Source organism: Rhineura floridana, chromosome 7 (genome assembly GCF_030035675.1).
Source record: "Rhineura floridana isolate rRhiFlo1 chromosome 7, rRhiFlo1.hap2, whole genome shotgun sequence".
NCBI lineage: Eukaryota > Metazoa > Chordata > Lepidosauria > Squamata > Rhineuridae > Rhineura > Rhineura floridana.
The window spans coordinates 48,080,871-48,105,726 of record NC_084486.1 but is presented as its reverse complement, the minus strand read 5'-3'; the positions used below and the strand labels follow the sequence as shown (position 1 = coordinate 48,105,726).

General features: G+C 41.3%; 1 protein-coding gene across 22 annotated transcripts in view; it reads left to right on the top strand.

The window, feature by feature from the left end:
• The window catches only part of PLCE1 (phospholipase C epsilon 1), a 202,716-nt gene that overhangs the window by 132,545 nt on the left and 45,315 nt on the right, over positions 1–24,856 (top strand). For all 22 annotated transcript variants that reach the window (XM_061635501.1, XM_061635499.1, XM_061635492.1 and 19 more), the window contains 3 exons: positions 15,446–15,591; positions 17,774–18,032; positions 20,298–20,512. In XM_061635501.1, the coding sequence (XP_061491485.1) occupies positions 15,446–15,591; positions 17,774–18,032; positions 20,298–20,512 (620 nt within the window). The remainder of the gene's footprint in view (positions 1–15,445; positions 15,592–17,773; positions 18,033–20,297; positions 20,513–24,856) is intronic.

Sequence of the window (24,856 nt, the reverse complement as noted above, 5' to 3'; positions counted from 1 at the left end):
AACCTGTTCAATAGGATATCTGAATATGTATATTAGAATCCCAGAATCAATGTCACCTTCCTCACAGAGGAAATAATGTGAGAATACTGAGGGGTATGAAGCCCACAGACCAGGAACCTATCTGTTTTTGTTTCTCCTTTCACAGAAGATATGATTAAGATAAATCAAAGCTTTTTTCTGTTTTACCATGCCCCATAACTATTTTATTTTTTGGGTGGTGATCAGCTTTTGATAAATTCTACTGGAATTAGTGGACTTACTTTCCCACCCATCCCAATTGTTTTTAGCAACTCGTTATGCTCTTGATGTCTCTTATGGTTGACTTCTGCCATGTACAGATCAAAAGACCCATCTGACAAGCTTTAAAAGTATCATCCAGAACTGTGACTAAAATCTTGGGAGTCAGGTTGCATCCACAAAGTTCTTCAAACTCATTGTTGAACTGCTGAACTCTTTCCAGATTTGGGAGTGTAACTTAGTAAGAATCCAGGCTCTGGCTTTAGGGAAAATGTCATCATCCAGTTCCAGCACACAATGAATCCTGGTGTGGTATTTGATGGTGTCAGTCTTGGTTTTGCTAACCTTATTAATGATGTTAATTGTAATTAGACTAAAATCTATCCTAATTGATAGGGATTAGGAAAATACATATAAGCCTTGTTCAAATATAATGGCAAGTCATGATGCATGGGGCTTGTGTAATGCCCCCCCTCATGCATGATAAGAGAAGATTTTTATTTTATTTAATTTTTTGTTTTAAATTTTATACCCTTTTATACACTTGTTTTAAATTTTATATTCTTTCTTTATAAAATAAATTCAAAAATGAGAAGCTTCTGTTCATTGTGTGCAACTTATCACCGTCCAAATAAACTAGTTTGTACAAACCACAAACATCAAACCTCCAAGATATAAAACCTTCCATCCTCTCCCCTGCAAAAAACCCCACAATGAGGTTCAAATGTCCATCTGTAAAATTGTTGTTGAAAATTTCCACGATATCATTGGAATACTCAAATATTCACTGAATATTTGTTATCTGTATTTGACCAATGATATTTTTTCAGTATTCAATATTTGACTTGATTTGAATTTTATATTTGGCTATGAAATACTAAACACTATTATATATGAACTATTACTTGCAGTCAAAGTGCCATTCTAACTGATAGAATTGTGATTTAGTATTTGAGTTTTTGAAAGTGTATAGCTAAAAGATCATTTTAAAAACAGCAGCAAGAAATCCACAGCAGTAATAGAACAGCACAATAAAATGCTAGAAACAATATATAAAAATGTATCATCTAGGGGTTCTAATTTTAAAAATATCCACCAAAAATTAGACTAAAAGGTGAGCAAAAACTTGAGAGTATGTTCTGTAATTTTAGGTGCCACAAACAATAAAGTTCCTCTCTCTTATTCTCACCAGCTGCAATGACAGTCAGAAATTGACCAAAGATCTCAAAGCAGGTACATATGTAGTGAGGCAAATTCTGGTCCCAGTCATTTAGTACTTTAAAGGACAAAGCCATCTCCTTGAATTTAGCCCAGAAATAAATAGGCAGCCAGTGATATTGGTATTTAATCAAGGTAATATGACCCCCACTGTTACACTACAGACAAAAGTCTGGCTACAGCAATCAGAAACAATTGACATTTCTGGAGTATCTTTAAGGGCAGTCCCGTATAAGGCAAGTCACTGTGATTCAATCTACACGTGACCAGAGCATGAATGACCAAGGCTAGATTTGATTTCTGTAGGAACGGTATAGGTGGTGAACCAAATGGAGGTGGTAAAAAGCACTCATTGGTCCCTGCGTCACCTATGCATTCCTAAGGAAGAGCAGGTCCAGGAGCACCCTTAAATGCCAAACCTCTTGTTTCAGGTTGAGTGCAACCCCTACTGAAAACAAGCCAAAGCCTTCTTCCAAGATTGTTAGTACCATCAACTAGCAGTACCTCTTTCCTCTTGTTTGAATTTTTAATTTACACTTTTACGTTGACATATTTTCATTACACCAACTTAACTCTTGAAATTTACTTTTGTATTATAGGTGGAGAAGGTGTATTTAAATACAGGTAAAAGAAGTACATCAGTTAATGAAACACCAGGAGCTTGGTGTTTGATCTCCTGAACCACAATTCTTTTTCTACTTTTAAGAGTGTGCTTTTGTCTGGAACTTGTTGCTTCACTTTTCAGAGCCCGTGTTTCCATTCCAATCCAGGTTTATATTTATTTACACTGTAAGGTCTAGGGATATATATACGTTTTGCTTTATTAGTCTATGTGGCTCCCTGTTCTCATCCACTGCTTTGGAAGACCTACAACTCCATTTCTCTGTCTTTGTGGCTTTGTAAAGAATCTTTCCTTCTGCTTGTGCCAGATCTTTCCTCAGATAAGAGCGCTTTCTTTTATTCATGTGTCTACTCAGTTCACAAACAGCAGCTTTAAAATTATTTCCAGTAATTGATTTTTATCAAATCACATAAAACAATTACTTGTTACAATATGTTCATAATTTTATTCATAATTAATTAGAAACAAATGCAGAATTATAGGCATCATTGTAGAGCATTAAAGCTATTTCACTATAATCCTTTAAAGCGGGTTTCATGCATAATGTATAAGTAATAATAAATGTGTAGCCTTTTGATCCATCAGATAACATCATAGAGCTTAATGTGACTTTATGAAGCTGTTATAACTTAAGCTTGGGGTTTGACTGCACATGGTGCTTGCTGTTGTTCTCCACTTGGGAGGATAAAGATGAGGGCTGTACAGTGGGAAGAATAATTATATACCTCAGCACAGTTACTGGGATTCCTCCAGTGGCGTCACTAGGGCTGGTGTCACCCGGTGCGGCCCACAGCGCCTCCTTTCTGACTCTTGAGCGAGTGCGTGGTTGTGTGTGTGCATGCACGGCCGCATAACAGGGTCCAGGAGTGCGCCGCCGCCTCGTTGTCTGCTGCCGCTTCCACGTCCTAACAGGAACTTCAGGAAGGCAGCAGGCGCACCACACAAAGGCTCTTGGCGGTGCCTCGGCGGTGCCGGGGGGGGCGGCTCTGGGTGTCACCCCCGTCTGGTGGTGTCACCCAGTGCGGCCTGCACCTGCTGCACCCCCTTTGTGACGCCCCTGGATTCCTCCATTGAAAAGGGAGAGGGCTGTTATTTAGTGGTAGAGCATCCGCTTTGCATACAGAAGGTTCCATATTAAATTCTCAGGTTCTCCAGGTGTAAGGCTGGGATGTGCCCTGTCTGAAACTCCAGAGAGCTGCTGCCACTCAGTGTGGACAGTACTGAGCTAGATGGACCAATGGGCCTGACTCAGTATAAGGCAGCTTCCTATGGTCCTTTCATTGTTGCCCTGTCAGTTCCTTCCCCTCAGCATTGGTTACAACTATTTTCCTTTGTTGTTTGATTTCAAATGATTAAGTGTAGAGCAGTGGTCAAACTTCTCCAGAGCAAGTGGTCAGTGGCAAATTTCTCAGCCTAACTTGCCCGACAATGGGTTTTAAGATGACAAAATCTCATGTGCCCACGTGCTGCCTCTTATGCTAGACAAATTGATAAGTAGTTGAAAGGTTGCCACACAGAGGAGCACCAGGATCTCTTCTTTATCGTCTCAGAGTGCAGGACGCGAAATAATGGGCTAAAGTTGCAGGAAGCCAGATTTCGACTGGACATCAGGAAAAACTTCCTAACTGTTAGAGCCATACGACAATGGAATCAATTACCTAGAGAAGTAGTGGGCTCTCTGACACTTGAGGCATCCAAGAGGCAGCTGGACAGGCATCCGTTGAGAATGCTTTGATATGGATTCCCGCATTGCGCAGGGGGTTGGACTTGATGGCCTTATAGGCCCCTTCCAACTCTACTGTTCTATGATTCTATGCTGCCTCACAGAAATCCTTGGAGGAAGGTGGGGTTCAAATGTGACTAATAATGATACACTGGAAAGAAGAGATGTAAGGACAAATACATTTACACCCACCCTGGTGCTTGTGAATTTGAGCTTTGTTTTGTAGAAGCTCAAATAAAATTATTGGGCTGTTCTCAGAAGAAGAGGTAATAAAACCAAGTTTTGATTGAACAATTCTTAAAGTAAGCGGCAAATAATTGCTGCTCCTCTTCTTTCTTCCTCCCTTCATATCTGCTGCTCCTCACATCCCTTTCTTTGATCCTTTTAAAACTGAGATGTCACACTCAAGTGGGTTGGAGTCAGAGACCCAAACGCAGCAGATTCTCAGGAGCCACATCTATAATTTTACAAAACTTTGTTTTTTAGCAACTTAAGCATCCTCTACCTTAGAATACTGCACTATTTACAGCAGCTCCCACAGTTGGCATGTTCCTTGCTGCACTTCTAATTTAGGTGAACTTTGTGGAAAATGTGAGAGCTGATGACTACTAACTTTGCCTCAAAGATGGTTTGATCAGTTTTATTATTTATGCAATGATTTATGGTTGCTATAATACCTGCTGCTTGCATAATATTGAGTTAATGTTGTGTGCCATGTATTTTAAAATACAGAGGGGAAACCAAGTGTCCAGCGGTTACAGGCAACATTGTAGTCTGTTTATAAAAAATAAGGCTGAGCTAATAGGTGCACAAAAATATGTAATCAAGGCCACAATCCTATATAAACTGACCTGCAAGTGTGCTCCACTGGCTATAAAGCTTACTGCTGAGTAAACGTGCATAGGATTGACCTGAAAAATTTATTATGAAGGATAGTAAAAACAAGGGGCTGTAGCCAGCAGAGCCGCCCCTTGGCACCGGGAAGCGGGGCAGTTGCCCTGGGCCCCACGCATATAAAAGCAGCAGCCGCATCCTCCTCACAGCCGCAGTAGCGAGCTGAGAGGAGTGTAGAAACGAGCCAGGAGGAAGAGGTGCAGCAGTGGTCTCCTGACGGCCGTGGTAGCGAGCCAGGAAGGAGAAAACCTCGCAGCAAGAAACGCTAAGTGAGTCTACAACAAAGGCTGCAAAAAAGGGAGCCACAGCCAAAAAATACAAAGCCGCCGCCAGTGAAAGCTGCAAAAAAGGGACCCGCAGCCACAAGCTCCTAGCAGCTGAAATACAAAGCCTCTGCCACTGCCTGGAGGAAAGGATATATATAGAGAGAAAGAATGTGGGAGGGCCCCAACTATGCTTTTGCCCCAGGCCCTGCACATGCTAAGGGAGGGCCTGGTAGCCAGCGGTAAGACTTCTATCAGCAGAATGAGGAGTGAAGCAGTTTGTAACAATTCCTCCTTCCCTCTGTAGCCCCTTGTGCCTCCCATTAAGCAATGACTCTAGCTGTTGGAAAAAAACAAACTTGGCCTGCCCAAGATGCATGTTTTCCACCTGCTATGCTTAAACTACTCCACCAAAGGAAAGGTGGGCATGGTCAATCGAAAACATAGAGCACACCTAGAATTTTTCTAGAATATATTCCAATTCCGACTGTTTTATGTTGTACAAACTGAGACACTCCTCATGTCCATTGGAAACTATTCTGCAGAACAGTCAGTGCCATTATTCCACAATTGTTTTGGGAGTAGGGTTGCCAGGTTCAGGGCCTGAGACTGATCCTGTATCTTTAGGAGAAGAGAAAGTCAGCCAAGTGCAGGTGTTCTTGCAACACTGTAATGGGAAAAACCACAAGGTGGAATTCTCCCTTCCCCCTGCACAACTTTTAAAGATACAGAAGACCTCTTGGTTGCCAGGCCCGGCCTCCAGGAGGTCTTCTGTATCTTTAAACATTGTGCAGGGGGAAGGGAGAATTCCAGCTTGTGGTTTTTCCCATTACAGTGTTGCAAGAACACCTGCATTTGGTTGACTTTCTCTTCTCCTAAAGATACAGGATCAGTCTCAGACCATGAGCCTGGCAACCCTATTTGGGAGCTTTTTCTAGTGTTGCAAAGTGGTGCTGTACTTCATACAGAGCTTGGAAAAGTTACTTTTTGGAACTACAACTCCCATCATCCCCAGCCAGCATGGCCACTGGATTGGGCTGATGGGAGTTGTAGTTCAAAAAAGTAACTTTTCTAAGCTCTGACTTCATATATTCACAGAACAGAAGCAAAAGGATTACTGCAATGCGCTCTACGTAGGGCTACCTTTGAAGACAGTTCGGAAGCTGCAGCTCGTGCAAAATGTGGCGGCCAGATTGATAACGAAGACCAAGTGGTCTGAACACATAACACCTGTTCTGGCTCGCTTGCACTGGCTGCCAATATGCTTCCGGGCCAGATTCAAAGTGTTGGTTTTGACTTATAAAGCCTTACACAGTGTGGGACCACAATATCTGCTGGAACGCCTCTCCCGATATGAACTTGCCCATACACTACGTTCTACATCGAAGACCCTCCTCCGAGTCCCTCCTCCGAGAGAGGCTCGGAGGGTGATAACAAGAACTAGGGCCTTCTCGGTGGTGGCCCCTGAACTGTGGAATAGTCTCCCTGATGAGGTGCGCTTGGCGCCGACTTTGCTATCTTTTCGGCGCCAAGTTAAAACCTTCCTCTTTTGTAAGGCATTTTAATTTAATTTTAATTCTAATCTAGTTTAAAATCTGCTATAACTGATTTTAGATTTTTCATTTTCTTATATGTGTTCTTGTTGTATTATTATGGGTTTTTATTGTATGTATTTGTATTTTTATATTTTTGCTGTACACCGCCCAGAGAGCTATGCTAGTCGGGCGGTATAAAAATCTAACAAATAAAATAAATAAATAATAAAAGAAAATGATTTACTGAAGGAAACTTCACTAAAATTGCAAAATGAATCAAACATATTTAGAGTGACTATCTGAACTATATCAACTGTCTTAATATTGTTGCTTCCTCCCTGCTAAAACAAGATCAGCACAGCACATGTCTTGCTTCTGTTATTTGGGCTGATTGCAGGGGTTGCCACCACTCACCATATGCTCAGAGACGCATGGAAGGAATCCACACAGGAAGTGGATTGGATTGTGAAAGACCAAGCCAAATTGTGTTTGCATTTTGACATATTTGTAGGGCAGTACAATAACTCAGAGAGGAGGTCAGGTCTCCTGCTCCCCTGGTGCATTCACTATAGCTTCCCAATTCCCCTGCTTTTTAAAGTTTGATAGAAATATCTGTTGGCTATAGGTACATTGTTAGACCACAAGGTTTTTTGCCTATTAGTGAATTCCCTTTTGTGCTTGAGGCATTTCCAAGCTTCTGTTTACATTACTAGGACAACTGGCAAAAGCTATGCTGTGCTTAGTATTGGGTTTAAAGGGGGCTTTGTGAATAATTCCAACTGGGACTACGTATTCTTTCTGCTATGGGTAAAATGTGACACAAGGCTTATCAGCGCTTCTGTCCCGAACATGTTAGTTCTAGGTTATGCAATTATCTTACTTTGTTTACTGATTATATTTGTTGTAAGTGAACGGTTTGAAAGATCTATTAATTTCCTGATTCACTTGCTAATTATCAGCATTTGCTTGTCTTGTTTTTCCTTTTATGGATTATTAGGGCACAAGCTTTAATAGAGGCATAACAGCACAGCCCTATGAAGGTCTACTCAGAAGTAAGTCCTAATGAGTTCAGTGGGACTTGCTGCCCTATAAGTGAGCATAGGATAGTAGCCTGTGATTAATTTACTCAAGTTGTAATTGGAGATTTTAAAAGCATAGTAGTTAATTGGGCAATTTGCTACCCTTGGCAGAAGTCTCTTTTTGTGTTCCAAATTCTATAAGATATCTCTGCTTGCAGCAAAGTGACTCTGCATTTTCTATTCTCAGCCGTGTTGAGCACAGCTGAAACTGGTGAATGAGCTTTTGATTCTTCCAGTGTCTCTTGCAATTATGAGCATTTAAGAGGCTAAGGGAATTTATTTATTGGCTGTTAGCATTTTTCCTTGTAGGTTAAATTTGAGGGTATATCGATATCCTCCAAAATTTCAGAAAAGAAAATAGGGATATGCTTGTAATACACCTGTTCTCAAATATCATTGCCGAACTCCCACCCCTAAACCATTAGTCTGGGTGACATGTCCACAAACCTGGATTCACACATAATGCTAACCAAACCATGGCTTAGGCCTGGGTAGCACAATGGTAGCAGGATGGAGGGAGCAGTGATGCAGTGTGATCTTTGATCTGGGAAGCCATGCATTTAATCGTTCATGCTAAGCTGTGGTTTGACTTAGTGTTACATGTGAACTGTCCCATTGTATGTACTGCCTTCAAGTCGATTCTGACTTATGGCGACCTTATGAATAGGGTTTTCATGAGGCTGAGAGGCAGCGACTGGCCCAAGGTCACCCAGTGAGCTTCATGGCTATGTGGGGATTCGAACCCTGGTCTCCTGGGTCGGAGTCCAACACCTTAACCACTACATTACACTCCCATTATACCCTACTGAAGGCTCTGTTCTGTTATATTCTGTATTTATTCTATAATAGCCTTATTTCCAAAGATTTAAAAACCATGAAGGTGCTGCTCATTTAGTTAAATATACACTGGAAGACATAATTCCCTTATAAGATATTATAATTTTTCAAAACATAGGTCATTATCTGCAGCAGGTAAAATGGCAGTTTGCAAACTGCATGGTGCTGGGCAGAGCAATCATTACCCCTGTCTGGGGAGCGGAAAGGTGGAGTAGAGAAGTGTGGCAGAGGGGCACTCACTGCATCCAAAGCCCTGCCAGCCTGCATCGGCAGGGTGGAAAGTGGGGGAGGCTTATTTTTTACTGCACCACCTCCAGGCTAGCACAGCTCAGAGACTGAAGAAATGGGTCACTTCAAGGATCTGTGGAACCGGACAGCATAATTCTATGTACGTTCACTGAATTCAGTGGAGCACCTTCTCCAGTACTGTCCTCCCGATATATTAAGATCTGCTGGGGATGCCCTGCTTGTTATTCCAGCTCTAGCTTCTGCTATATGAACAACGTGGGACAGGTCATGTGGTATTCCACCAATTATGTCACTCACTCTCAAATGGCATTTGGTTGTCCCCCATGTTGTCATTTAGGTGCAAGTTGAAAACCTTTTCATGTTGTGATGTCATTGTTGTTTTATGCCATACTGTTAGCTGCTCTGTGCTCCTATTGGAAAAGCAGGATATAAGAGGAAATCAATTATAGTCTCATGTAAGGCGTTTTGAACCTAACATACCAGTTATGTGGGATCGGCATTGGCTACCAGTTTGTTTCTGTGCTTCATTCAACGTGCTGATATTAACTTGGCCCTGCTCCAAATCCACCTGTTTGGGGGTGACCAAGGCTTGGGTCTTTTCTGTAGCAATACCCACCCTGTGAAATGCCTTGCCAAGTGAGCTCCATCAGGCCCTCTCACAGCACTAGTTTAGACAGCTGGTAAACAAAAGGGCTTTAGCGAAATGTTACCTCTTCTGGGTCTTTTATTTGTTTGTTTGTTTGTTACATTTATATACCGCCCCATAGCCAAAGCTCTCTGGGCAGTTTACAGCAATTAAAAACAATAAAAACAAATATACAAATTTTAAAACACACAAAAAAATAAACACAATTAAAATTTTTTAAAACCAATTTAAAAACACATGCTAAACTGCCTGGGAGAAGAGGAAAGTCTTGACCTGGCTTCAAAAGGATAACAGTGTTGGCGCCAGGCACAACTCATCAAGAGAATCATTCCATAATTTGGGGGCCACCACTGAGAAGGCCCTCTCCCTTGTTGCCAGACTCCCAGCTTCCCTCTGAGTAGGCACCCAGAGGAGGGCCTTGGATGTTGAGTGTAGTGTACGGGTGGGTTCATGTTGGGAGAGGCGTTCCATCAGGTATTGTGGTCCCAAGTTGTATAAGGATTTATAGGTTAAAACCAGCACCTTGAATCGAGCTCAGAAACATACAGGCAGCCAATGCAAGTGGGCCAGAATCGGTTTTACATGTTCGAACCATCTGCTCATTGTTACCAATCTGACTGCTGCATTTTGCACAAGCTGCAGCTTCTGAACCATCTTCAAAGGCAGCCCCATGTAGAGTGCATTGCTGTAAACTAACTTGGAGGTTACCAGAGCATGGACAACTGAAGTCAGGTTATCCCTGTCCAGATAGGGATGTAGCTGGGCCACTGACCAAAGTTGGTAGAAGGCACTCCATGCCACCAAGGTTACCTGAGCCTCAAGTGACAGAGATCGTTCTAGGAGAACACCAAGCTACGAACCTGCTCCTTCAGGGGGACTGCAATCCCATCTAGGACAGGTTGAACATCCACCATCCGGTCAGAAGAACCACCCACTGGCAGCATCTCAGTCTTGTCTGGATTGAGCCTCAGTTTTTTAGCCCTCATCCAGTCCATTGTCACAGCCAGGCACTGGTTCAGCACACTGACAACCTCACCTGAAGAAAATGAAAAGGAGAAATAGAGCTGTGTGACATCAGCATACTGATGGCAACGCACTCCAAAGCTCTGGATTACCACACCCAACGGTTTCATGTAGATGTTGAACAGCCCAGGGGACAGAACTGACCCCTGTGGAACCCCATACTGGAGAGTCCAAGGTGCCGAGCAATGTTCTCCAAGCACCACCTTCTGGAGCCAACCTGCCAAGTAGGAGCGGAACCACCGCCATGCAGTCCCTCCCACTCCCAACTCAGCCAGTCTTGCCAGAAGGATACCATGGTTGATGGTATCGAAAGCCACTAAGAGATCAAGGAGAATCAACAGAATCATACTCCCGCGTCTCTCTCCCGACAGAGGTCATCATACAGGGCAACCAAGGCTGTTTCCATGCCAAAACCAGATATGAAACCTGACTGAAATGGATCCAGGTAATCAGTCTCATCCAAGAGTGTCTGGAGCTGGACTGCCACCACTCGTTCAAGGACCTTGCCCAGGAATGGAACATTTGCCACCGGCCTATAGTTATTAAGATTTTCTGGGTCCACGGATGCTCTCTTCAGGAGTGGTCTCACTACTGCCTCTTTCAGGCATCCAGGGACCACCCCCTCTCGCAGAAAGGCATTAATCACTTCCCTGGCCCAGTCGGCAGTTCCATCCCTGCTAGCTTTTATTAGCCAAGAAGGGCAAGGACAGGGCCAGTTCTAAAGGGCGGCCAGGTGGGGCACTGGCCCCATGGCCCCTGGAGCTACAGGGGGGCCCTCAGCTGCCCCTCCGCTCCCCTCCTGTGATCCGCAACCCCCACACCCCCCACGCATCCCCACCTACCTGTCTGCTGTCTTTTACCATTGCCTTTAATGAGGATGGCGACCGCGGTTTCCCTAAGGTACTGAAGCCCCTGCCGCCATCTTAGTTGATGGCAGAGATGCGCGCACGTAGCACGCACGCATGCCATCAACAAAGATGGTGGCGGAGGCGTCATCCCCTTAGGGAAACCGCGGCTGCCATCTTCGTTAAGGGCAATAGTGAAAGACAGCAGACAAGTAGGTGGGGGTGGGTGGGTCACGGGCATGTGTCCATGTGCGCGTGCATGCCGCACACGCACACACACGCTGGGGGCCCAGGGCAAGCTGATGCCCAAGGGCCCCAGCATTCCTGGAGCCGGCCCTGGGCAAGGATCCAGCACAGAAGTGGTTGCACAAACTTGTCCAAGCACCTTGTCAACGTCCTCAAGCTGTACCAACTGAAACTCATCCAAGAAATTGGGACCAAACTGTGCTCTGGATACCCGCTTGATTCACCTGCTGTAACACTGGAGTCTGAGTCCTGGTGGATGCTAAAGATTTTATCCTGGAAGTGCCTAGCAAATTCACTACAACGGGCCTCAGATGGTTCTACCATGTCCCTGGGGCCAGCGTGTAATAGCCCCCGGACAATTCTGAAGAGCTCTGCTGGGCGGCAGATTGATGATTTGATAGTGGCAGCAAAATACTGTTTTTTTGCTGCCCTCACTGCCCCTAAATACAGTTTACCATAGGCACTTACCAGTGTGTAATTGCATCCACCAGGAGTTCGTCTCCATCTGCACTCAAGCCATTTCCTATATTGTTTCATTGCTCCCAGCTGTGGGGTATACCATGGAGCTATATGAGCTCTACACAGGAGAGGGCGCTCAGGAGCAATCATGTTAACCGCCCAGGTCATTTCTGTATTCCACAGTTCAACCAGGGTTTCAACAGGAGTGCCAGCCCTATCAGCCAGAAAACTCCCCAGAGCCCTTTGGAAATCATCTGTATCCATTAGTCTCTGGGGGCGGACCAACTTAATAGGTCCCCCACCCTTGCAGAGGGAAAAAGCCACTATAAGTCTAAACTTCAGCAAGCAGTGATCTGTCCATGACAGAGGGACTGATGCAAGGCCCCCCACATTCAGATCACCATCTCCATGTCCAGTTGCAAAAACCAAGTCTAGAGTATGCCCTGCTACATGTGTGGGGCCAATGGCATGTTGGGACAGTCCCATGGTTGTCATGGAAACCATGAAATCCTGAGCCGCCGCGGATAAGCTGGCCTTGGCACGGATGTTGACATCCCCCAGAACCAACAATCTGGGGGATCTCAACAGTACACCTGAGACCACCTCCGTCAGCTCAGCTAGGGAGTCTGTTGGGCAGCGGGGTGGGCGGTACACCAACAGAATCCCCAGTCTATGCCGCTGACCCAACACAAGGTGCAAACACTCCAGACCAGTAGTCACATGGACAGGGTGCTTGCAGAGGTGCTTTTCATTCTGATGGCTGCTTTGTACTTTCTTATATGGTCTTGATTTTTATGTTAATATTTTGGTTTATGATTTGGTTGAACTGTGGATTGTTTTTATTGTTAGTTGCCCTGATTTTTTTTTCTGGAAAATAGGTGGGGTATACGATTTTAAAGTAAATAAATAATTCAGATTGCAGGATTAACGTTAGATTAAACTGAAGCTCTGAGTAAAAGTCTGTTTCTTGTACTTTGCTTTATTTGATCAGCCATCAGATGTACAGGAGACTGTTATCTAAATTACATCACAATAATGTAGTGGATATATATTCTGTTTTTTTGTAGATACTGTAGTTTTCAATTAGTTCAACACATTACTGTGGTTGACTTTACAAGTTGGGTTTGTGTCTTTAAATCTAGCTGTCAGTAGAAGATGAAATACAGTTTTCTTTCTTTGAAGGGAAATGTGTTTTTATCTGTTATGTGAAGCTCTCGTCACTGAAGAAATGTCTGTAAACATAAATGACAAATTCTGCAGGACTCAAGAAGAAGGAAACTAAATGTAGAAAAGACCACATTTTTATCTCATGTTGATAAGTGTTTATACAATGGGAAAAAACAAACCCAAGGGAATCTCACTGTTAGATTGTCCAGTTGGTTTGAATTAGATTTCCATGTGAAATATAGCTTTCTTTCTTTCTTTCTTTCTTTCTTTCTTTCTTTCTTTCTTTCTTTCTTTCTTTCTTTCTTTCTTTCTTTCTTTCTTTCTTTCTTCGATAAATGTTGTGGGAAAGTAAATGGACCATTTTCTGAGTGATAGATAGTAGCCATCTATACACGATCAGGTTTTGAACACAAACAAAACTATACATTAAAATGATTGTTCTTACTGAGCCTAATTAAATATGAGGTTTGCCAGCACAGTCATACTGGGGAATATGGGATTTTCATCACATTGAAGCTGATGTTTTTGCATGTTAGAAAATACACATATACTTCCGAGAGCTCAGCCTGCAATTATAATCTATTTATTCTAAACTATTTCTGGCATTGAACAAGATTAATTTTTAAAGTTTATAGTGAAGACTATGTATATCTAAAAGCTATAGATGGGGGAAAACACCCTGATACATTTTTACAGGTGGTATGATTTTAAATTTTCTTTTGGAAACAATGCTGCCCTTTAGGGTTACCAGGCTGCCTGAGAATGATTCTGTATCTTTAAGAGAAGATAAAATTCAGCCAAGTGCAGGTTTTCTTGCAACACTGTAATGGGAAAAACCACAAGGTGAAATTCTCCTTTCTGCCCGTTGTTCCTTAATAACAAGCATGTGTTTTTGAATTGCTTTTTTAAAAATGTGTTTTTAAATTTGTATATTTGTTTTTAATGTTTTTAATTGCTGTAAACTGCCCAGAGAGCTTTGGCTATGGGGTGGTATACAATTGCAACAAACAAACAAACAAAAGATTTGTTAATTTTCCCTTACAGTCATTTTACTCCTTTTCTTTCCAATTCTCATTACCCCCAGCCAGCACGGCCAATGGTCAAGGGTTGTAGTCCTGCAACATCTGGAGGACACCATGTTAGCTACCCCTGATGTAGACTTAATCCTGCATAAGTAGACCACTCGCAGTTTCATCCTGCCCATGTTTACTCAGAAGTAAGTCCTACTGATTTAAGTTGCACTTACTTCCAAGTAAATTTGCTTAGGAATGCAGCCTTAGCCCTTACCAGTCAGGTGCTTGGAAATTTGGATCTGGGATATATGATAAGGCCATCATGGGCCTGATGAAATTGATGGTCCTTAGTCTAGCAGTCAGGAGTGCCAGCTTCTTTCCACTTAGTCTTGCTACCTACATTAAATTCTCCTTGTGTTCCTTTGACTGCACTGATCCACAACATTTATTTACTGCTGTTGTGCACGTAAGGGTGGGGAAAGCACTCATTAAAGCACCAGTTTAGGAGTATTATACATTTTTTATGTACTTTGTATTTAAAAAATTGAAGCTTTTAAACTTTGCACATATGAGCATGCAGAACTTACATGGAGGTCAAACTGCCTGATGTATAGAGAGTGGAGGCTGGTCCATTTGGGCTAGTGGAGTACTGCCCCACAATCTCACTCTGCCCTCAGCCAGTCCACACCTGCTTGCCTTCTTATTCACATCCAGTCCAGCAGGTAGCCTGGCTGTCATCCTCCTCCTTAGCCTTGGTGTAGCCCTTGTACCGGCAGGGAGGAGGATGGGGACAAAAGTAGAAGGAGTAGGCACTGCCTGTCATTGGCTCTGGCTCTACCTACTGTTGGGCTCCTTGCTTTCTGACCCACCAGTCCAATCAGCACCAGCCCCCACTGTGTATAGATATAAAGTTGCTATTTTGATTGATACATGAAACTAATAGATTAGTGTTATACATGCCAATAGTAATATTGCGCTCTTATTTTGAAAAAAACAAGAAGCCAAAAATGAATATAACAACATCATAGGAAGCTGCCGTACACCAAGTCAGACCATTGGTCCATCTGATTCAGTACTGTCTACACTGACTGGCAGCGCATTCCAGGGTTTGAGGCAGGAGACATTCCCAGCCCTATCTGGAGATGCTGGGGATGTTCTGCATGCAAAGTAGATGCTCTACCACTGATATACGGCCCTTCTCCAATATGTCTCGTATATATAAAATTTTCTCACACATTGCTTTTTGAGTCAAAACAATTCCAGAGAGTATATATTTAATTTTTCATTTAATTCATATAATTGTAAGATATGTGAGTATAAAGAAAATAATACAAATATAGGTGACTTTTGGTATTGCATTGCATTTATCTATCTATCTCTCTTAATAAGGTGAGCTCCTGGGTGACGTGGCTGATTCTGACTGCTGGGTCTATGGAAGAAAAACGAGAAGTCTTCTCCTATGTGGTGCATGTGGCAAAATGCTGCTGGAACATGGGCAACTACAATGCTGTCATGGAGTTCTTGGCAGGGTTAAGGTACTTGCCGCTTATTCTTCAGATAATGGAGACTCATCATAGATTAAACTGCAGCTTATGTTACATATAGCTGTCCTTTTAAAAAAATAAACAGTGAACTGCCCTCCACCATTCACTCTGCTAAATAGTTTTCTGTTCCTAAATTGCTTCGTTTATCTTGTCCACAGAGTTTATGATAATATTTGGTTTGGGGAAACTCACTAAGATGGATGACTGAGGTTAAATTTGGTGAAAGACAGGTCTTTTTTCACAATACTCCAGAAACTGCATAATTTATGTTCTTAAATGATAAACATGGAAATATTAACATATTTTTATTTTTTAAATACCAACTTTCTAAGATACAGTAGGGCCCCGCTTTACAGCGCTTCGCTTTACAGCGTTCCGCTAATACAGCGGTTGTCACTTGCAGAAAGGCCCTGCTCCTACGGCACTTGTTCCGCTTTTACGGTGGTTTTTGCTCATCGCGTGCCATTTTCGCCTCATTTTCATGCAACGCGCACCATTATCTTCAATGCGTTCTGCTTTACAGCGGTTTTCGCTTTACAGCGGGGGTCCGGAACGTAACCCGCTGTATGAGTGGGGCCCTACTGTAATGGAAAGAGCCAATCTAGCAATTAAAAGGGAGACCATAGCACTTTGGATAAACAGAGATTACTTCTTACCCAACACCAATTGTTAAAAATCCTTATTCCATTTTTCATTAGCAACATTTTATTTATGTTGTTAAAATTAACAGTTACGCATTTGAGGTTTCATATGTTTGGTAACCAATCCTTAACTTTATCCTCTATACCCATGCATGGTGCAGAAACTGCAGTAGCAAAAAAGTGAGAGTGGAAGGGGAAAAAAACAGGGGCAAAGAAGAGAGATAAGGCCCAAGAAGTATGACAGTCTAGAAAAGGGAGCCTGATACTTTCCTGTATTTGCACTTTCTCTCTCATATTCATTCATTGTAAGGTTCCACATTTGGAGAGGATTTTGTCCAGCAGGCTGTAATATTAGGCACTTTACCACCAATGAGCTGGCCATACCTCGAATATAATTTTAACAATCCTCATCTTGCTGTTGGTGTGTGAGTGTATGTGTGTGTGAATCACACACCCCACATTTTTAATTTAAGGAACATCTTTGTGCATAGCACAGTGGGTGTGATCTCACTCCCCCTATACACTGAATGAAGGGTTAATGTGTACAGATATTGCATGCTGTATAAATCCTTGAAAGCAGTGGATAGTAGCACCCACTGCCCATCCGAAGTAGGACACAATAATTACTCATTCACTGTGAAAAATTAAAAGTGTTCAGTTGTGTATTTTAGTTTTGCACATGAAGGGGCCTTCTGCTAAAATATTATTAGAATTTAAATTAAATAGTATTAGGCTATAGCAAAAAGGCCCGTATTCAGTCTGAGGCTTGCATTCCCTTCTGGGCAGCCTTCTGAGGGCAATGTGTCAGTGGTGGGTGGAGCCAGAGACAAAAGTGGGCGGAGCGGCAAATGCCAATTTTACCTTTGTACAGCAAACTAGTTTCTACACACTTTCACGCCCCTCTCTCTATCCTCCACCCAGGCAATCAAGAGGCATTATCAGAGTTCAGGGACACATTCCAGTCAGCCAAAAAACACTTGAGGGCAAAGCAAGGCTAGTGAAGGATATAGTCTGTAGGAAGGGGCTGTGGCTTGGAAAGTGTTCTACGGGCCAGATAGAGAGGACTTGAGGGCTGCATTTGGTCCCTGGGCCTGAGGTTCCCCACCCTCATGTCAAGGAACCGTACATGCAGCCAAGGCTTTTGTTGGAATTTCCAGTGCACCCACAGGTCTCATAGCCAACAAGGCAGGCCACTGCTCTGTGTTCAAAGCAACTTCTCTTACTGGCAATTTAAATACCGCCATACAAAATTAGTATTATTTTCATTTTTAACTGCCTTACATACCATTTGACAATCTCAACTCTTGGGCTAGCAAAAGGTGTGTAGCTTTTTTATACAAATTGTTCTAGTAATAAATCCTACTTTTTAACTATTGTGCATATATAAGTATCTCAAGTAGGTGAAGCTCTTTCTTTTCTTTTTTATAGGAACAACAACTTAATGATCTGTGAATGTAAGCTTTTTAGCATGTAACAAGCTGATTGGGATTATTAAGCAAATTATATACTGAAGTTTATTTTTTTCCAAACAGGTCACGGAAAGTTTTAAAAATGTGGCAATTCATGGACCAGTCCGATATTGAAACAATGCGAAGTTTGAAAGATGCCATGGCCCAACATGAATCATCATCTGAATATAGAAAGGTTGTCAACAGAGCTCTGAATATCCCAGGCTGTAAAGTCGTTCCTTTCTGTGGTGTATTTTTGAAAGAACTCTGTGAAGTTCTAGATGGGGGTGCAAGCCTAATCAGACTCTGTCCTCAATATAACTCTCAGGATGAAACGTTGGAGGTAAACTAATGAGAAATAACACTAATATGTAAAAAAGCAGCAATAATTCCTGCTCTTATTAATGTTTGTGTACATAAAATGCACATGCAGTCCTACAGGAGAGATGGGGGAGAAGTTTGGTTTGGTTTGCATTTTGGTGTAAACTGTAAACCTACCAAATTTGCACTTACCAAAACAATACCAGATTGAAACAGCTATTATTCAAAATTCACACACCTCCAAAATTGGTGATATAGTTCTCCAACAAAATTTGTACAAAAATGTATATATTAGAGAAAGTGTGCATTAAAATGCATATATTATTATTTTATTATTGATTTATTAAATTTATATCCTGCCCTTCCTCCCAGTAAGAGCCCAGGGCGGCAATATATTAGTGAAAATAACAAACAAAAATGCTTTATAGAAACATTTGCAATATTTTTATTAGGCAAAATTGCATGTAAATGATGTGTATATTAGGAAAAATGCAAATTAAAATGTGAATTTTCATGAAGAACTTTTTTTTTTTTTTAATTGAAACAATGCCGAAGTATGAGGAACTGAACTTTATAAGACTGGAAAAATTAGAAAGAGAAATTTACTGATTTGTCCATCCCTATCCTACAGTAAATAGATGAAGAAGATACAAGCCCCTGACCTTGCGTTAGTTTTCTCTTGTCTAGTCTCTGAATTGGACTAATCTCGATTAGAGGATTGTAGAATTACAGACCTTATTACTTTATAGTGTTATTTACTGTCTTTTTTTCTCAGTCAACTTCGGTAAATTCCTAATGTCAAATTACAATTCATTAGATTATTCCTCTAACAATCATAATCTTGTTATCTAACAGCAGTATGTAAGTGTCAAGTGTTGGGAATCTAGATTAGGATCCAAAGAGCTGTTTAAGCATATATAACAGGCTTGTGATAGCCTTGTGATTTTTTTTTATAATAAAGCTTTTTTCTTTAAAAAGCTGATACCCATGCCTAGTTTTGTGTGTGTGTGTGTGTGTGTTAGGGGGAGATTATTTGGATCTTGTCTTTGGTTTTTAAATTAGTAAGAATGCAGTAAATTAATTACAGTGTTCCCTCAGTAAAATATTTGGTTTCTAAATATATGTTGCATTTTCAAATTCACATCTTAAACAGCAATTTCACTGTTACCAGGAATCAATTTCACTATCACTGTTATTAAGTAGAGACTACAGCTGTACAGTGAGCTGAGTGTAGTGAAGCAGCTACAGCCAAATTCATGTTCAACACTATAAGCATGCAAGTTGATTTTGGTAAGAACTGGCATGTAAAATGCACCTTTGAAATAGTGCAGAGCTTGTGGCTTAAAATAAGAAAATGAAATGCTCTAAAGGCCTCAGCTTTACTTAACAGGCTAGCTCTTGGTATCAGAAGAATCTAGTCTGTCATTTGTTTGCATTTATAGTAAATCCCTTAAATGTAAAAGTAGAAGCTTGTTGAAAAATGGACTGCCTTCAAGTTGATTCCGACTTATGGCGACCCTATGAATAGGGCTTTCATGGTAAGCGGTATTCAGATGTGGTTTACCATTGCCTTCCTCTGAGGCTGAGAGGCAGTGACTGGCCCAAGGTCACCCAGTGAGCTTCATGGTTATGTGGGGATTCGAACCCTGGTCTCCCAGGTTGTAATCTGACACTCTAATCACTATGCAACACTGTCTCTCAGAAGCTTGTTACCATAACTTTAATCTGGAAATAATGTGGTCCTGGGTATGTAATTGGAATGAGCCCATGTTGCGGTTAATGAAACTTACTTCTAAGTATGTTCAGAATTACAGCCTAAAATATATTTAGGATTATAGTATGAAATAATCAATACAAATGGAAATCGAAACCATATTGTCAAAGAATTTATTATGTATTGTGCTAGGTTTCGAGGTTGCTACTATATGTGCTATCCAAATAGCTTTTTGGTCACATAGAGCCAATATATGTCCCAAAACATGGTAGTAATTAAAGATGCTTTCCTATATCCATTTATCTGAGAGTAAACCCTGTTCAACTCACTGGGACTCACTGGTGAGTAAACCTGTTTAGGGTTGTGTTGTAAGTAGACCTAATGGGATTCTAGCTGGCAGGTAGCAATGCAAGATGATCTGCATCACCTGCTACATACAGTTACATTCTTTTTGGGGTGCCAGCTGCAGCTACATATATCCATTGAATTGGGATGCCCATCTGAAGTATGTTTATTGTGTAATTGTGCTTATGCTTATCTAAGCGTTATTAATTTGTTTGGGTTTTCTTTTAGTTTGTTGCAGAATACAATGGGCAAGATAACTATTTACAACGGGTAGGTCAAGATGGCCTACATAATATGGAAAAAGAATCAACCGCTAACTACATCTTTCAGACCATTCGAAGTTGTAATCGTAGCTTGGAATCCGAAGATGGAGAAGATAATTGTATTGAATGTGAAGGTGGACATTCCAGAAAAAATTCTTTGAAGGACAGAAACCGCTATCAGTAAGGTTTAAGAGTTTGGGGGGTTTTTTTGGTTTTTTTAAAAAATAAACATTTCAAAATATTAAAAACAAATCAAAGTAACATATAGTATTCTGTATATAACATATCAACTAAAACAATCAAAATGACTGTTTACATATTCTGAATTGTCTATTCTAATGTTAAAATATATTTCCACATTTCTGTACTTATTAATATGTTTCTACATTTGCAACATTGCATCATAAACTATGGTCCAACGTAGGCTACACTAATTCATAGTTAAAAGTGACCACAGTTTTTCCAAGGTCAGATGACAAACTCTAGTTAATCTTAAATGAAAGCAGAAGCTTCTAACTCCTCATAACTTGGCCAGAGGAGGAGGGGCATAGTGTGTAATCCCAAGACTTACTCAGGCTTGTTCTTGTAACGAACCAGCCCAATGTGTCAGTTTTGTATGTATTTCCTCTATTTTAATGTGCTTGCTATACAACAATTATTAATTGTGAGGATATGTAATTTTAATGCAGCCTTTCCCAACCTGGTGTCCCCTAGGTGTTTTAGACTTCAACTCCCATCATTCTGGACCATTGACCATGATGACTGAGGATCATTTGAACGGTAGTCCAAAAAATCTGAAGGGCACCATGTTGGGGAAGGCTGTTTTAAAGCACATATCTGCTTTATTGGATTGTTTCCAGTTCCAGACTTTTTCTCAGAGTTATGCATGGAATCATGGCACTCAGATGTTTAGAATCCTTCTCATTAAGTTTTATGTTCCCTCGTGATGTAATTACTTCCAGGCAAAGCTGTTTCATCTTGTGCATGAAGCTTTTAGTAGCCTACAGATGCGACTAGGACTTGGTCAGTGATGCCAGGAATAGCACGATGGCATCTCTGTTGATCTTAACTCAGAACATTATATCCTGATGGAACAGCATTCTGACCCAGTCAAAATAAAGGTTATTTATTATTGTTCCTAATCCCACTACTTTTAAGGTCATGTTATCTGAGGCTCATAAATTATCTTAGGGAAAGCTTATCAGCCTAATAAACTCTTTGAATATTCACAATAGAGCATAGTCACTCAGCACAGGTGTTGTTTTAATTATGACAAATGGGAAAGCTCATGTTCTCCAACCTCAGATCCCCCATTTTTTTCTGTATGCTGAGAAAACCATTGAAAGACCAGAACACTGTGCACTTATATGCAAGTTATATAAGAGCACTGGAAACTTTATTGGACAATTCTTAAAAGATTTTACTAGATCTGTACTCACAAGAAAAATTATAACCTCTGTTTGTGGCTCTTCATGAAGGATATTTCTTGAGGGTTGACAGCTGTGATATATAATGAATAGCATTTTGTATTTGGCCACACAAGAAGACCCAGGTTCAAAATCTTGTTCATCTGTGAAGTTCAGTGGGTGGTCTTGGGAAAGTCATTGTTTCTCAGTGCAAGCTTTTTTGTAAAGGTGTTATAATTTGGTATGGATATATTGCCACCTTCCCTGAGCAGGCAATAAATATTAAATTAACTTTGCTTTCTAGCCCAGTTGATGTTTAAGTTTAAGGAGTAAATTGTTGTGGACCACAGCAATTAATTATTTTAATAGAGACAATTATGAGACTATCGGGTCTAAATTATACATTATATTGGAGCTGTATGTAATGTTGCAAAACATACTTCTCTGTTGCAAAACATATTTGGGATGGGTGCCTTCTGACAGAAAAGTGAAAGGGTAGACGATGGTTTCCCTACCAGACACTTTTCACTGGAAACTCCATCCCTTCCAACCACACAGATGAGCACACAGTGAAAATATTTTTGGAGATTCACAGTAGTTATATTGCAGTTCACAAGTAAAAATGGAAATGGGCTGCCTTCAAGTTGATTCCGACTTATGGAGACCCTATGAATAGGGTTTTCGTGGTAAGCGGTATTCAGAGGTGGTTTGCCATTGCCTTCCTCGGAGGCTGAGAGGCAGTGACTGGCCCAAGGTCACCCAGTGAGCTTCACAAGTAGGGAACTCAAATGTGACCTAAAGTGTTTTGTTTTGAATCTTAGTGGAAACTCGTTTAAAAAATGCTGATGTGTAGATGGTAAAATTGATCTTCATTGCTGTTTAATAGCGAGGATCCAGTACATTTTTTTAGTTGACTTTTAACCCTTAGCTCTACACAGCATCTTGGTTTCTCTCCTTCTCCTTTAGGACAAACCCAGCGAGATCATTTGGGTAAGACTTTTTAAAAGAAAGACCAGTCCCTTAAGTCTTTGAGATGTTTTTTGTTTTTACAACTACCACTATTGAGTTTTTGTCTCTGTTTGAGGCTCACATGCTATTTCTTTTTATGTAAATATTGTTTGTTATTTTAAAGTAAGCTAAGTTTTTATAAAGTTCTTTCTCTCAACTAATATGATTCATATTTCATGACTGTACAGCATCTGTCAGGGGAACCCACATGAAATACAGGTTTATGGGTAACCTCACACATTCTGATTAATACAAGTAACACAGGATTTGCTTAGCTACTGGGTTGCATACAGTGACAGCTGTCTTCGGCTTTGGGAGCAGTGTATGCGGCGTGGGACAGGGGACACTACCACCCATATATCTTGAAGTATTTCATAAGTTCATTAAGAATACATTGGGGTTTAAATGCACCAAGGAAGTATTATCTGTAAATTGCCTATAGTCCATTCTTTAGTGAAATTAATACCCTTTTATGGTCTTTAAAAACTCCAATATGACAGTGGGGAGTTTCAGTGACATAATGTTTTCCATGTTGTGTTCCTTTCTCAAGCTTAACTTCACATTCTTTCACTTTTGATCAGTGCTTTTCATCAAGCAATTTGATTTATACGATAGCTTGTGGCTGTTGCTTGGAAATATTTCCTTCATGCTGTTGTATCTTGAAGAAGCATGCAGTGATTCTTGTACTTGCAATTCGTAACAGAATAGATCTGTATGAAACCATCCTTTTTCCTTGACAGACTTGCATCCAGACACGTGGTGTGCTGATAATTAGTGCATATGAATGTATGTACATAATGATGTCAGATTAATTGGACTAGATCCTTTGTTCTCATTTGACTTTTCAAAAGCTGTATTACAGATACCGCTGATATCACTATACCGTAATTGTGACTTAGTTATGCACTTAACAATTTGTAATGTTATTTTATGTTATTTATTTATTTATTTATCTTACTGAAAGCCAGAGTGGTATAATGGTTAAGGTGTTGGACTGTGACATGGGAGACCAGGGTTTGAACTCAGCTATGAAGCTAACTGGGTGACCTTGGGCCAGTCACTGTCTCTCAGCCTAACCTACCTCACAGGCTTGTTGTGAGGATAAAATAGAGAAGGGAGAACCATGTATACCATCTTGAGCTCCTTTGAGGAAAAGTACAGTATAAATGTAAGTAATAAATAGAAATAAAATAGTGTACATATGGCTATGGCCTATTTTAGGGGTTGGAACAGATAGTTGTCAAAACCTTTCAGCTGGCCCATTCCAGGAGGTGGTGCAGGGGTTACCCCTCTCCTCTTGTTTTTGCATACCTATCTCTTTCTCCATTGGTGCTTTTGTTTTACATTCTTCCTCCATCCACTACAGGCCAACTTTGATAGGTGGGTGGGGTCACCATCATTATGACATCAGGTGATCACTTCAGAGGGGCTGCTTTCAAAGGGCATGGCTTTCTGCACCAGTCAGCTTATTGGTGATGCAGAGAGCCATCTCCTCTGAAGTTCATTTGCAAGCAGTTTGAATACAAACTGCTTGCAAATGGAGTCCACAGGAATGCCCATCAGCTGAAAGGTGGGGAGAGCTATTCCCTCTGATGCACAAACCACTCTCTGTGCCAATCAACAGGGGCAGCCATCCCCACTGAGATATAAGTGGATTGAATGCAAGCAGCCTGCAAATGGACTTCAAAGAGCTGGTTCTCCCTGCTGATCAGCTGATGGATGCGTTGGGCTAGCTCTCTGAAGTCTGTTTGCAAGTGGTTGTATTCAAACTGCTTACAGGCAGTCCTGTCAGAAGCTCCCTATTGCAGCTGGTCCCAGTGGGGCTCCTTACAGGAAGCCCCGCTTGCAAAGGAACAATTGGGAGTGCACTTTAAGCTGATTGTCCCTTTGCAACTATGTCTGTACCTGGCCCCACACCTGACGTCACACATGACATCAGGTATAGGGCAGGTGGGTGTGGTTTGGGGAAAACTGCCCCACAGGCCAAATTAGGACCCCTGCCAGGCTAAATTAGGTTCATGGGCCAGAAGTTCCACTCCAGTTTTACCAGGGAATAAGCAGGAAGGAGGAAGAAGAAGTCTCAGGCATGCATGTCTTATCAGAGCTGCTT